Raw genomic sequence first — 14924 nt, 5'->3', positions numbered from 1 at the left:
GTGAAGCACCCTCGACTGACGGCCGCGTCGCGGGCGGACGCTGATTAGCGCGCGGAGGTCGGGTCGTGACGGTCAGCTAATGAAGCGCTGCGGTGCACGTGTGTTCAGACGCTCCGCTCCGGGTGCTGCTGTTCATCATCGTTCACCCTACCGTGACGACTAGACGAATGAACGAACGGCCCGGATGATGAGCCTGATGACCTCGTGTTCAAATGGTTCTCTTTCCTTCGTCCAACCCTCGTTTTGTGAATAATTTTCACCAATTCTGCCTTTGAGAGCTGTTCACTGTACAGTGGAGTGAAACACACATCAGCTCTGTTAATGCTAGTGATGCAGTAAAATGAAAAATTGGCATCAACGTTTAATGCTTAGTTTGTTCAGATCAGATTCCTAGTCATGAGCAATAGTGATAGTGTTGCTTGACTAAAGCACAGCTAATGAAAGCATGATGCAAAATAGAGAAATGAAATGAAAATGTGAGGGAATTGAACGAGCTCTCGCTGACTGGCCTTGAATTGAAAGGGAGATGTGTGAACATTGACAGTTCAGTCAATTATAGCTCAGGCTCTAGAGATTCGCCACCATTTGTATTTGGAGCGGCCGCTAATTTCATCCCAAACACGGGCCATTTTCATATTAATGAACCGCCAGAGACTCTCTGTCCATTAGGGGCTTAATGTACCATTGTAGGGACAGTAGATGAGACCTCTTCAGTCTGTTTGTGAATGAGCGCTGAGACTCGTGAATGCAGTAGATGATGCTGGTGATTCTTGTGCAGTCGATTTGAAGCTGTTGGGTTTCTGTTGTTGGTTCATCTGCCGCTGGTCACTCCAGCTCCTGCTCTCATTCCTGCGGGTGTGAACTGAAGAAGCGGAGCGTCTCTCCGGAGGTGCGGGTCTTTAATCACAGATCCGGCTTTTGAGCCAAACTCACGTGATCACACGTAATTGGCTTTCGCTCTCACGTGGCACCTCATTCTTCCACTTCTCAGCTTTCACGACTTATGAGAACAGTCACGTTTTGAGCCAACTTATCCTGTTACTCCTTTGTGAAGTGTGAACAGAGTTGCATTTTACTGACACAATATTTAGAAAATGACTGTTATTATAGCAAAATGTAATATATGTAATGATAGAAAAATGTAATTAAATCTGATTCCGCTATCTATCCATCTAATAATTCATAACACTTTGTTCGAAACCATATTACACCAACATGAATAGACAGATTTCTAATGATTTGACATATTTTAAACAAGATTTTTATGTAATAGAATAAATACTGCAGTCTTAATTGAACTGAATACCAGTACATTTAGAAACATGGCATTTTTTTCTCATGATCTTAAAGAAATTAGACTTTTGCTTACAGTAAATATACATGAAATAGGTTGAGTAGCTGCGTATTCATTAGTTTCACATTTTGAACACATCACATCATTCCCAGACTCCCATTTATATTCTTTCAGAGATTCAATCACGGCACCGGTATTAAATGTGGAGGATCGTCGTAGTGAAGCAGGAGTGGATGTGTATGAATGGACTGGAGTAACGGTGTGAACACAAAGGAGAATCCCATCATGATGTCATGGAGATACTGCAGGTCTCAGATCCGCACATGAACTGATGGAGCAGCTAAATTTAGACGCGTCGTTCTGCACCCATCGACCGTCCTTCGGCTCTCCTCTGTGGCGTATGCAGAAATCCATACGCGCTGCTGAAACGGATGAAACCTGGCATTTATAGAAAAGCTTTTACCCTCGCAAACGGGAAGCGGGAACGGACCGGCGCCGCGTGCGTTCAATAAAGTCCCGTAGCTCCTCCAGGACGTGCGTTTCCTCCCGAATGAATGACGTTTTAATGGATTAATTATCCTGCGCAATGCAAAGTGAGAGCAGCTTTTAGAAAGTGAGTTATCTGTTCAACAGCTTTCCTTTAATCTGATTGGAAATGGAGCCTGAAGCAATGAGAATTCTGCATGTGTGAGACGGTGATACGGCCGGAGACAAATGTCTGTACCTCATTAAACTCCCAACAGGCCAAAGGTCCCGACCTGAACCCTGACGGACGAGCCTCAGACAGAAGAGCTGCAGCGCCTCGTGACGACGTTGAAGATGTTCGTGTCTGTGCTGTTTCTGTCATCCACATATTTGAGTTTACAAACGAAGCTGCAAACACCTTCACAAACACTAATGTGCCTGTTTATGAATTCGCATTTGAACTGTCGTCTGTTGAACACAAGCAGATGTTTTCGAGACTCTTACAGAGACCGCTGCTTATCGAGCTCCAGTACGGACACGGAAGCATCATAAAATGCTATGTGTGGTTTATATGACTTGTGAATATGGTGTAATGACTTCTGCTTTGAATAATGAATCTGTTGTGCATTTCATTCACACTTTCTGATGTTCAAACTTGCTTCATTATGATCAGCTCGGTGGTGTGAACAGCCAACGTGAAAGAGGTTTGAGAGCTGCGACAGACTTTCAGAGAATAGGTTTAATTTAGGTCTGTTTCTCATATCACATCACGGGAAATATAGCACACAAGTCACGTGACTGGTACGTATGCCATGATTTTCATTATTTTATAAATTCTGTTTGTGTTTCAAAGCAGAACTAGGCCTTTAAGTCATCAGTGATGTATGAATTGTTTGGTCGGAGTGTTTTGGCTCGTTTCTGAACCCTCATCACCTCGTTCAGCTCGACTCCATTTAAACACGGATATGTTCCTTTCATCTCCGTGTTCTCACGCTTGTGCTGCTCCACACATGTTCACTATCCAAAGAAAACCACAATTATCCACACAAGCTCAGATTCACTGCTTGCTGGAACAAACTGAATGTCGTTACAGGTTCTCAACCTTTTTTGGGCCAGTGCCCCCCTACCCATTATCCAGGTCCCTCACCGCCCCCCATCAAACAAATCGTAGTCTACTTGTCCTCACTGAATATTAAAGTTGAGTATAATTATATAGGAACGGTGATTCATTATGATTTTTAGGAAATTACTTTATTTCAAGGAGGCATTGAATTGATCAAAAAAGACAGTGAAGTACTTTTTTTTACAGTAAATTATTTTAAAATGTGTAATAACATTAATTTACAGAGTTTTTAAGCATGTTAGTGGTTTTCATTGCTACAGCTTCAGTGTTGTTGAGATGCGGATATATTTTGTTGCCCCAAATTTAAAAAGACTAAGTGAAAATGACATACTGGAAATTGTTATTTTGGTGAGTAAATCCCACATTTACACATAAACCCTACTTTACTATATTTCATAGATTTTGTGAGAATATTTCAAAGTTTACTTTAAAAAAAAAACTAGTACAAGCCTAATTCTGGAAAAGTTGGGACCTTTTGTAAAATGATGAGATTTGTTCATTCTATTTAACTTTTATTTAACTGACAAAAGCACAAAGAAAAGATTTCCAAAGTTTTCACTGACCAACTTAAATGTATTTTGTAAATATAAACATATTTATTTATAAAATATTTATTTATTTATTTGAAGTATGCAGCACACTCCAAAAAAGTTGTGACAGAGGCAAAATAAAAGTGAAAAGGTTATAGAATAACCAAATAAACTGTTGTGAAACACAGCGAGCAGGTGAATTGGTAACAGGTGAGGGAATCATGTTTGGCTATAAATGGAGCTTCTCAGTCTTCACAAGCAAAGCTGGATCATGACTCAAAATTTGTTTATATTAACAAAATAAAATTAAGTTGGCCAGTGAAAACATTGGATTTTTTTCTTTGTAGTCAATTAAATAAAGGCTAAAGAGAACAAATGACATATTCTTGATTTTATGGCATTTCACAAAACGCCCCAACTTTTAATTGGGGTTGTAGAAAGATGGGAATCATATGCTCCTCATTTTCAAATAGTGACTATTTTAGTGCTGTCCTGATTTATATATTTGTTATAGTCAATTAAATTTCAAAACTTGCTTTTTTTTTTTGTCAGTGTGGTGTGCCAGCTATAATAATAATAAGAAATGTTTCTTAAGCAACAATCAGCATAATTTCTGAAAGATCATGTGACAGTGAAAGCTGTAGTAATATAGCTTAGCATGAGAAGAAAACACATTTTAAAATATACTCAAATAGAAAGTTTTTTTTTCTTCAAATGGTAGATTTATTGTTTTTACTGTAGGCTGTTTTATAAAGCAAATAAATGCAACCTTTTTTTATGAACCCATTAACAAATCATACTGACCTTTTTAATGGTAGTTTATATTATAGGCTAGATTTTATTTATAATATGTAGGCCCGTTTTAAAAGCATGTATTTTAACCCCAAAAAACAGCCATACATTTTTTTATTTATCATTTGAAATATCATTATCGTTAGAAGCAAAAAAAGGAGCAAAAAAGCCACGTGGATATAAATTAGGCTAGAATTGTGAGCTTTGAAAAAAATCTTTAGAAATACTGCTTTTAAACCACCCGCGGCCAATCAGCAAGCAAAAAGCTTTAATATTAATTTTTCTAAACAAGAAAAAAACGTATCTTGCTTTATCATGTCTAAATGCTTGCTATTGTTTTGACGCAGCCAAGGTCAAGCAAAAGTACTGAAGTCGTTGCTAAGGAAATGATACACCGTCTAGTCTAGGAGCGGAAGTATTGGTGTAAACTAGCAACTAACACCACTACTACATTGGCCGCAAACAGCGCGACACGTTGTGTTAAAGCACATAGATCCCGTTATAATCAGTCGTTCAGTAACAACCGAGCGCGAGCGCTACAGTAAACGGACCCGCGTTCTGTTTCTGCTGCGGGATTCCACGCGCCTGCGCTACCGACAAGTTGAGAAATAGATATAGAAAGTGCGCTTTGATGAATCCAGCGTAGAGACAGTGTTAGGGTGTGGCAGACCATTTTCTTTTGCAAGTTTCAGCTCATACATCTTTGGTGTAAACTTGTCTTGACCAAACGCCCCCCCTTTCAAAAATATTGCTTCCAGCGCCCCCAGATGCTGTCCGAACGACCCCTGGGGGGCGGTACCGCCCCCCCGTTGAGAAACACTGCTTTACAGCCTTAGCGTCATATAGCATGATACCGTGCTTCATGTACCTCATCTTCAAAGAAAGTGATTTTATAAATGCATCTGTTTCCAGTGAGTGTGATCTAGTCATCTGTGAAACGTCAGGTAGATCAGCTCCGCGCTGTTGTTTGTTTCAATCAGAGTAGGATGAAGAGCAGCTCCTGCTCTGTTCCTCGTGCTGCGCAAACTAAACCACAGCAGGAAGATGCGTTACGTCAGGGCGGAGCCTGGCTGATCATGTGATCTGATTGGCAGGTCTGATCTGATCTTTGTGGTAGATTCCATAAATACAACATAATTTGGTGCCCGTTGCAAATGCATGCATACATGTATACAGTGCACAGCACCCCCTCTAAAACGTAACAAATTCAGCAAATACTCTTTACTTAGAAGACATGTTAGGGTTCCAACAAGCCTGTTTGATCAGTTACCAAAGAAGAATGTCAAAATTATTCCGCAAATTTTTTTTCAGCGGGTAAATATATTGAACCAAAACTTTTAAAGACAAGTCATCTCCTGACAGTTAAAGGCGTTGTATAGCCCACTGAATCATACACAGATTTAATGCTGTCAACAATGAAACCACTTATTTCTTAGCATAAAGAATGACAATGGAACAAGAGGAATACCAAATTATTGTTTTAAGTGTGAAAATAAATACAGCAGAAGTAGCACCAACAATAAAAAAAACAATGGACTTGTGACAAGACTCCTGAAATAATCAGGTCTTCACTTTAAGTTTTAATGTAGTTATAAGTGGATTTTTACTAGAAAAAGAGCCGGAGAAATGCCATGCAAGTGTCTCAGAGCCGGCAAAAGCTATGAAAAGAGCGACATTTTATCTCACAGAGCACGACACAGCCTGCAGAAGTGACATGCATGGTTGTTGTCACCACTAGAATTACCTACTGTAGCCAAAGCACAATAAACTCATTTAACATCTTCCAAGTCCCATTTTTGCAAAATATAGACTTCTGGAAATCCATACTCTGGTCTCAAGAGACCAAGTCAATCATTTCAGATCCAAAAGCATCCAAAATGTTGTGTTGTTGCTAGAGGAGGAGTACGGTGAGAAGTGTCTGGTTCCCACAGTGTCGTTCAGTGGTAGTAAAACTCTTCTATAGGGATGCATGAGTGCTGAAGGTGTGAGGAAGTTGTGTTTTATCAATGCTGTCATGAATTCACACACCACTGTGTGATGTAATACAAAAAACTGGAACTGCAGATGCTACTCAACCCTCATTGCCTGCATTATTGGGCATTTTTACAGCATGACAATGAAGACATTCATTCTCTCAAGGTAAACATTCTTCAGTGGACATGTATTTCACTCTTAACACTCTTGAGCAGCTGTGGGGGATTCTGTAGAGACGAGCTGAGCAAAACTCCTAATTAAAGACCAGGGCATTGGAGGAATTAAACAGGACAGACATGAAAATTTGTCATGAACTTGTACATTCAGTGCCAAGAAGAGTCAGAGCAGTATAAGTTCTGGAGGACATACTAAGTATTATTTATTCCTAAGTATTAGGTTATTTTATTTATTCATTTATTTTAGCATTCTTTATTTTATTTTACCAGAGTTCTAGATTTTCATCTCTCATCACTAATGCTTCTGTTTCGTGGATAACAGTATTTGTCTTGATCTGTTCATCTGTGTGAGCTGCAGAGTTCAGAATGAGTTTCAGAATGAGACTAAATTGAAGTTCAGTGTTGTTGTCATTTGTCCGTCAAGCTCGTAAGATTAGACTCCTCATTAAATGAGCCTATTAAATGAGTGCTTGGATTGAATTGTTTAGGCAGTTAATGTAATATTATTGAGGTGATGAGAAGGGCTGCGCCCGCTGGTTGGTTTGTCACTATTTGATGCTTTGGTGTGCTCACGATGGAGGGCTAACAGGGTAAGGAGAGAAAACAGAAACACTACACACATATTTGGTATCTGAAAATAAAGTGAACGTTCGTATGCATGGTGTTATTCAGGTCCTCCATCCTGTGCTGCTTTATGTGCGTCTATAGATGAGCGTGTAAGCGTCGTCAGTAGTCTGATGTGAGCCTGAGGCGAAACACTTCTCGGACACGGTGCTGTAATGACTGGATCAGGCCGTCTGCTGTGATGAGGGTTCAGGAGAAGAGCAGGTCTTGTTAAGGCAAGGCATGTTTATTTATGCAGCACATTTCATACACATAAAGTGCTTTACATAAAAGGGATTTAAAGTAATCATAATAATAATCATCACTAAAAGCAGCGAATAAACATTTGAAACTGTTTAGACGCAGGTCTGCTGTGGCGTGTGTCATCAGCTGGTCTGTGCTGTGATGGATGCGTCTCAAGATAGACGCCGTTAAATCATTCTGGTGTTGCCCTGCTCAGCTGTCAGTCGTCTCGTGTGCCGTCTGCCAGAGCCCCTCCCCTTCAGCACACGGGACGCGTGATTGGCCGATCGGAATCGTGGGAGACCCCTTATCGTCCGTCTCTAATGAGCTGAGAGCACACGTTAGCATGAGCGCATAAATGAATGTTTTCCTTGAGCAAATAACATGCATATTAAATGATGCTTTGGGCTACAAGGTGCAGGACATACAGACACGAAGAATAATTACGTTTGTTAATTAACGCTCGTGTGTTTCTCCTGCTTTCGCGCCTGATCGGATCTGATTCTCCAGAGTCATGTGTGCGTCTGCTCGGAAATTAAAGTGTGTTTACGCTTCTCTTTGTGAGTTAATGGCCACATCCTCATATTGAATATTCAACACTTTAGAGAAATCTGCATAATCTCCCCATTTGAGGATGAATTATAGCGACTGTTTCAGCAGTGCATTTCAATGAGCTCAACGCTATCATGACCAATGAGAGATGATGACCACAACACTCAGAAATCACCAGAACAACCCTGCAGAAAAAGCATTTGAATATCCGTCTCATCTCGTTTGATGATCACATCATTAACCCTTTAAGGAGGAGTACCTGTTAATAGCCTGAAGCAGGTGAACTAGCACCCTAGTACCCGTTTACGTTTATGGATTTAGCTCAGGCTTTTATCCAAAGTGACTTACAAAAGAGGAAAGCAGCAAAAAGACAACAGAAATAGCAATATACAGGAGGAGAAATGCAGAGAAGAAACAGAGGTGTGTGTGTGTGTGTGTGTGTGTGTGTGTGTGTGTGTGTGTACTGGTGTTCGCTACCACATGTCCTCACAGGTATAGTAATACCAGTAAAGTTTGACCTTGGTCCCCATGAGGAAACAAGCTTGTAAATTACACAGAATGAAGTGTTTTGAAAATCTAAATATGCCTGTAGGTTTAGGTGTAGTGTTAGGGGAAAGGGAAAAAAATACTGTTTTTGGACAGTAGAAAAAACATTACACCTATGGAATGAACCCATAATGATGGGGCTACCAGTGATACCAGTGCACTGTTTTAATGGTGTGGGGTGGTTAAGTGCTTGTGCAGGGTGTCTTTAGCTGATTTTCGGATGCTCTCAGCAGTTCAGGTGGAGGTTTGCAGCTCATTTCAGTGAGAAGAACAGAGAGGCTGAAGGGTTTGGAAATCAACTTTGTGCTTCATTGTGAATCAGCAACAAGACACTTTTACTCTAGGTTAAAATAACATTCTCCAAACAACAGCTTGGTTGCTGTCTTATTTTCAAATGTTAATTCCCATTTATATTTAAAATGTATATTAAAAATATTTAATTTTGTCTTTTACATTTCTTTTTTTCTCAAGAGAGTGTGCAGTCCTGCCGTAAGGCTGTCTGCTGATCACGGCACACGCGTGTTGTTCGCCCAGTGTGGTTTTTCACGCGTCCCGGTGCAAGAGGACTCAATTTATCCGCGCTGCCAATCAGTCACTATTCTTTAAACTAATTAATTCTTTTAATTCTGGTCGTCTAACGTAGAAGCCCACGCAGAGATGCGCGAGAGAGCGGCTGAGGCGGGTGTTGTGGTGGAGGGGCTTCACCAACACAATGGAGTTTAATTGTGACGATAAGCCGTAATCAGCGGTTCCTCTGAACGAGACTGACAGAAACTGTTTCCTCTCCTCTGATTTGTTCTTGAAGTGAGAAACACAGGTTGTGTTTTATGCATTTATTTATTGGTTTGATTCATTGTTTCATTAATTGTGAGATGTAATTTCCTGACCTAGTAAATGTATGTCTTTATAGGATGATCCATTTTCAGTTATTATAATAATTTATGCATTTGTTTTTTAATTATGTTTGGTCCTGATCACCAAGGCTGCATTTATTTGATCAATTTTTTTGAAAACTGATTCATATTTTAGTGAAGAGTGTTTTTTTTTTTTTTCTTCAGGACTGTTTGATGAATCTTTTGGAACATTTATGTTTGCATGTATTTATTGTTGCTCTTAAACATATTAATGCATCCTTGATTAATACAAACATTAATTTAAAAGCTAAATAAAAATCTTATTTTGATCAGTAGTGAACGCACGTGTGAATCACATCAGTTGTATTCTGTCGTGAGTTTGGTGTTAATGTAAGGTGGTCCAGTAACAGCTGAGAGTTTATTGTCTTTGTAATGAGATGCAGTGATGTGAGGTGAGTAGGTGGATTTTTTTGTAGATGGGCGGGTCACATTGTCTCATTTTTGGTGGCTTCACGTCTGCGTTCATCTCTGCGTTTGTAGAGTCTAGCTTTGCTTTCCAGTCATTTATCATCTTACGATCTGTCTCTCCCTGATCTCTCCTCTGACCTCTACTGGGAGACTGAATCTGCTCCGGCTGTCCCTCTGAGTTTGCCTTTCAGTTGTATTTCTATGTGCCGCGTTCCTCTCTTGGGGGAGATTTGCCCAGTCACCGGCAGACCCCTGGGATACAGATAGTTAAATCGCTCTGACTCGCTGTTAAACACTGCATATGGAACGCTGTATGAAAGGAAGACTTGATGTTCTCACATCACAGGAACAAAAACACAAGAACTTAGCTAAGATGTATGTTGTGTTTGATGTGGCGTCAGCACTGTGGGTGTTTCTCTGCACACTCACAGATGATCTAGTGTTCACGTTTGCAGCTCGTGTTGCAGCGCTGCAGTGAAACGTTACCCTGCGCAGCTGCGCTCTTGTGCTTAGATTGAGTTACTCTGAACCTCTGATGTGAAAGACAAACTATAGACGTCTCATCTGAACACTGAACACACGCTAAACCTCTCCACACACACACACACGCGCGCGTTTCACACTGCTTAACCCTTCTTTATTAGCAACATTTCAGCTGTAATCTTGTTTAAAGTTGCACATGTGGCATGTAGTGTATTTTAGTAATTCAAGAAATACAGATTTGTGTCTATAAACCAGGGATTGACACTCACATTTTGCCCACAGAGTCACATGTGCTCCTAATTTGAAAAATTCAGAACACATAAAGCAGTCTTTGGTTTGTGATAATTTGTCAAATTATGTGTTTTTCCAGTTAATAAAGGGGCACAAGGAGACACTTACAAGCAAAATGATTTTGCTTATTAGAATGCAAAAGTGCACTAGTTTTTAAATGTCCTGCTTTAAACCGGATTCAGTAATAATGCAATTATCCTAAGGCCCTCTTTACTTAACTGTAATGAATCGATTATTATACCAATACTAGTAAAATATATCTGTGACGGGCGGCCCAGACAGAGGCTACAAGATTTTACCCAAATTATTAATTGCCTGATACAGTTTATAGTGTAACCAAAATACCAATAATATCTAGGAAAAACTTCATTCACTATTACCAACTGCTCATTCAAAAAGATGAGGGAGATCAAATAAACAAACACAATCAAATAAACATTGCTCGCGGTCTACTTTTAATTATGACGGTCTGTTAGAGTTCATGTGTGGTATTCATATATTGCAGACACATCTGAAACCACATTTAACTTTAAGTGTGTGACGCTTAGGTTTATTAAATGAAATCAGAGCTTTTTGAAGTTTAATAATCACATTAAACTTTAATGCAATTCCTGTTATTACCATCCCCAATTTAAGACCTGATCAAAAGTGATAACAGCACTATGTCATTTAACCATGTGAAGCCACATGTCCTATTCATCATGTTCATGTTTTTGTCTGCATGACAGGACCATACAACATTGTGTATCTTGTATTAGAGCAGTTAAAATGTGGTGCTTTGAGTACAATTTTCTCATACTCACCACTGGATGTTCAACAAGGATCTCATGGCAAAGAACTCTCTGAAGATTTGACAATTAGAATTGTTGCTCTCCACAAAGATGGTCTAGGCTATAAGAGGTGAGTTACAACCTGAAACTGAGTTACAGTACTGTGGTCAGGGTCATACAGAGGTTTTCCAAGACGGGTTCTAATCGGAATAGGCCTCGCAAGGGTCGATCAACAAAGTCGAGTGCTCGTTCTGTGCGTCAGGTGCAGAACCTGACGCTTCAAAAACAGATGCATGAGTGCTGCCAGCATTGCTTTAGAGGTTGCAGAAGTAGAAGGTCCGCTTGTCAGTGCTCAGACCATACGCCGCACACTGCAACAAGTCGGTTTGCGTTGGCGTCATCTGAGAAGGAAGCCTCTTCTGAAGCTGGCTTACAAGAAAGCCCGCAAACAGTTTGCTGAAGACAACCTGTCCAAGAACATGAATTACTGGAACCATGTCCTATGGTCTGATGAGACTAAGATAAACTTGTTTGGCTCAGATGGTGTCCAGCACGTGTGGTGAGGAGTACCAAGAAAACTGTGTCTCTCCTACAGTCAAGCGTGGTGGTGGTGGCATCATGGTCTGGGGCTGCATGAGTGCTGCTGGTACTGGGGAGCTGCGCTTCATTGAGGGAAACATGGATTCCATTATGTACTGTACATTTCTGAAGCAGAACATGATGCCTTCCCTTCAGAAACATCATAATGACCCCAAACACACCACCAAGATGACACTTGTCTGAGGAAGGTGCAGGTGAAGGTGATCTGACCTGAACCCTATTGAGCACCTATGGGGCATCCTCAAGCGGAAGGTGGAGAAGCACCATGTGTGTAACATCCAGCAGCTCCATGATGTCATTATAGAGGATTTGAAGAGGATCCCAGCAACAACCTGTGCAGCTCTGGTGAATTCCATGCGCAGAATGATTAAGGCAGTGCTAGATAACAATGGTGCGACACAAAATATTGACACTTTGGACACAGTTTTGACAAGTTCACTTAGGGTGTACTCACTTTTGTTGCCAGCTGTTTTGACAATAATGGCTGTATGTTGAGTTATTTTTAGGGGACAGTAAATATACACTGCTATACAAGCTGCACACTGACTACTCTAAAATATATCCAAGTTTCATTTCTATAGTATTGACCCTTAAGAAGATATACTGAAATGATTGCTGAAATGTGAGGGTGTACTCACTTTTGTGAGATTCTGTATATATTTATTTATTTATTTATTTTATTATTATTATTATTTTTTTTTTGGTAACACTTAATTTTAAGGTGTCCATAATACTTAGTTGTAGCTGTTGTACTTACGTGCAACAGAATTTACTTACCATGTAACTAAGTTATGGAACAGCCTTTATACAACGTAATTATGAATGTAAGTATACAGACATAAGCTATTTAAAATAAGGTGTATCAAGGTTGTTCTTAAGTGTACAAGTAGCTGCTCATCTGTTACATATGTGTAACAGTAGCTGCCTGTTACATCTGCATAATTATAAACTGTAGTTACAGGCTGTTCCACAACTTATTACATGGTAAGTACATTTTAATTCATTTAAGTACAACGGCTACTACTAAGTACTTAATTAGGTAATTACTCTGTATTGTGACATCTTAAAATGAAGTGTTTTTACAACCTTGAATTACAAAATGATTTTTTATACTTTTCAAGAATATGCAGGGATTTTTTCACTTGTATGTTCAGAAATATGTTCGGGCAGTAAAACGCTCGCACCGTCAAACCCTGTAAACCAGGAAAAATATATATAATTAGGTGATTACATTTTTGTTTTGTGCTTTCATCACATTATGTTTGTTTTGTTCCTCTCCTCCCACAGGAAATGGCCAAAATCCTGAACCATCCGCGGGTCTACGCCTTCCTCCACGTGCCGGTCCAGTCCGCGTCCGACAGCGTGCTGATGGACATGAAGAGAGAGTACTGCTGCGCCGACTTCAGACGCGTCGTGGATTTTCTCAAGGAGAAGTGAGTTCTGCAGCGGCACGCTGATGATTTCTGTGACTGTATTAATGAACAGAGAGAAATGATTTTTACTTGAGCTCAGGCTGATGTTTGTCTTTCACGTGTTGAAGGCTGGGTAATGGTGGATAAAGTGCACACTACACTCAATAGTATGGATTAAATCTTGACATTTTGCAAATGCCAGTTTTTATGAGTTTGATAAGCTCTTCATTACTGTTTATGATTATTGTTCTCGAGTGCATTTGTCGGAGAGCAAATCAATGCATCTAAAACACGGGTACGAATGGAGGACACGACGGAGGTCGGCCAGACGTTGATGCGTGCGCTTGAAAACAGAGCAAGAAACGCCTCGTTCTCTGAGCTTCGGTCCAGATATCCATCAGTGTTGATCAGCTGTAACTGAATCAAAGTAATGAGCGGACAAATGCATCTGTTCTGAGAGCTTTGGCAGAGCTCTGACCGCTGGGGTTGCGCTCAATGACAGCAGCCAACAGTGAAACTGAGAGTGTGTCTGAGAGAAAAAGACTGAAGCAGACAGACTGAAGTGTGTTGAGTGTGTGCTCGTGTGTTTATTGTGACTCTGTCGTCAGATGCTGATGATCAGGTGTGGATGTGCTGTTGACTCAGGTAAGTTGTGCAATCGCTCAGCGATCTAAGCGATCACGCTACGGCCAAAGCAGCTGTCAGCAGTGTTTGTGTGTCGTACACGTGACGCTCTCCTCCTTCAGTGCTGTGGTAAAACATGAACACTGTGAGTGAGAATAGAGAAGGCAAAAGAGACGCAAAGGGAGTTTCTGCTGTAGAGTTTCTCTCAATGTCATGAAATGTCTTCAGCGTTGAGTTATTGATGATCCATTGAGGGTCAAAGCTGAAAGTTTGAGTGTGCAGTAGTGCTGTAGATGAGGACTGCACTGCGTCGGTGTGCTTATTCTACACTGATTTGTTCATATGTGGCCGTCCATCACTCATGTTTAGGAGTCTGGAGGGTCAGGGCCGGTCTTCTGTAAGGAAGAGGCCCAGCGCTGGTCTTATCTTTCACACGGCTGCCCCTTCACCCCGCGGACAAACACGGCTCACTTTACCTTCAGCGCCACTCAGCTCACGCAGGTCAAATGCCTGTTCGCTTATCGGGTGGCGAAGAGTCGCTTCTGACGGCTCGATGTGAAACTTATGTTCACAGCAGAACTTCAGACAGGTAACAGACTGGAGTAATGTCACTGTTTTCAGAGTGAGTCTGTGTGTGAGAGATCCCAGCGGTCCCGTCTGACAGCAGTGGTGGATGCTGGGAGCGTGGAGGCAAACGTTCCCACATGACACAGAAGGGGTTTGCTTAGGGTGAGAGAAGGACTCATGGGAGCGATGGGGAAAGTGAAACGGAGGACACGCTCGTTCAGTCTGCTTCAGAATCTCATGCTGTGCTGCGACGGAGGTTTCTCTGGCCGGTTGCAGCGCTGCAGCTCCAGTCGTCGGATGACGGGCCTCATCGTATGGACGACACGATCATTGGCTCCTGCTTAGACTCTTGCAAACTTCTCTCTTCATATCCACGTTGCCTACAAACCCCATTTATCTCGCTTCCTCTGAACTTTCCGAGAGCCATTATAATACAATTTCCCCAATCTGAAGTCATCAGCTCCGGCGGCCTGTCATTCTGTCTGAGAGGTGTTTAAGCCTCGGCGAGTAGGACTCCTGAAAGCCCGAGCTATTACAATCACCTTCTCTCACGCTAA

At 41.0% G+C, this 14924-nt stretch overlaps 1 protein-coding gene across 1 annotated transcript in view; it reads left to right on the top strand.

The window, feature by feature from the left end:
* Positions 1-14924, top strand: part of cdkal1 (CDK5 regulatory subunit associated protein 1-like 1) — a 239802-nt gene that overhangs the window by 148205 nt on the left and 76673 nt on the right. Inside the window, exon 10 of the mRNA XM_051131261.1 lies at positions 13052-13197. Coding sequence (XP_050987218.1) covers positions 13052-13197 — 146 coding nt within the window. The remainder of the gene's footprint in view (positions 1-13051; positions 13198-14924) is intronic.

This window comes from Labeo rohita, chromosome 16 (assembly GCF_022985175.1).
Source record: "Labeo rohita strain BAU-BD-2019 chromosome 16, IGBB_LRoh.1.0, whole genome shotgun sequence".
NCBI classification, from domain to species: domain Eukaryota; kingdom Metazoa; phylum Chordata; class Actinopteri; order Cypriniformes; family Cyprinidae; genus Labeo; species Labeo rohita.
Note: the sequence above shows the minus strand (reverse complement) of the source record. Positions and strands in the feature narration are given on the sequence as shown.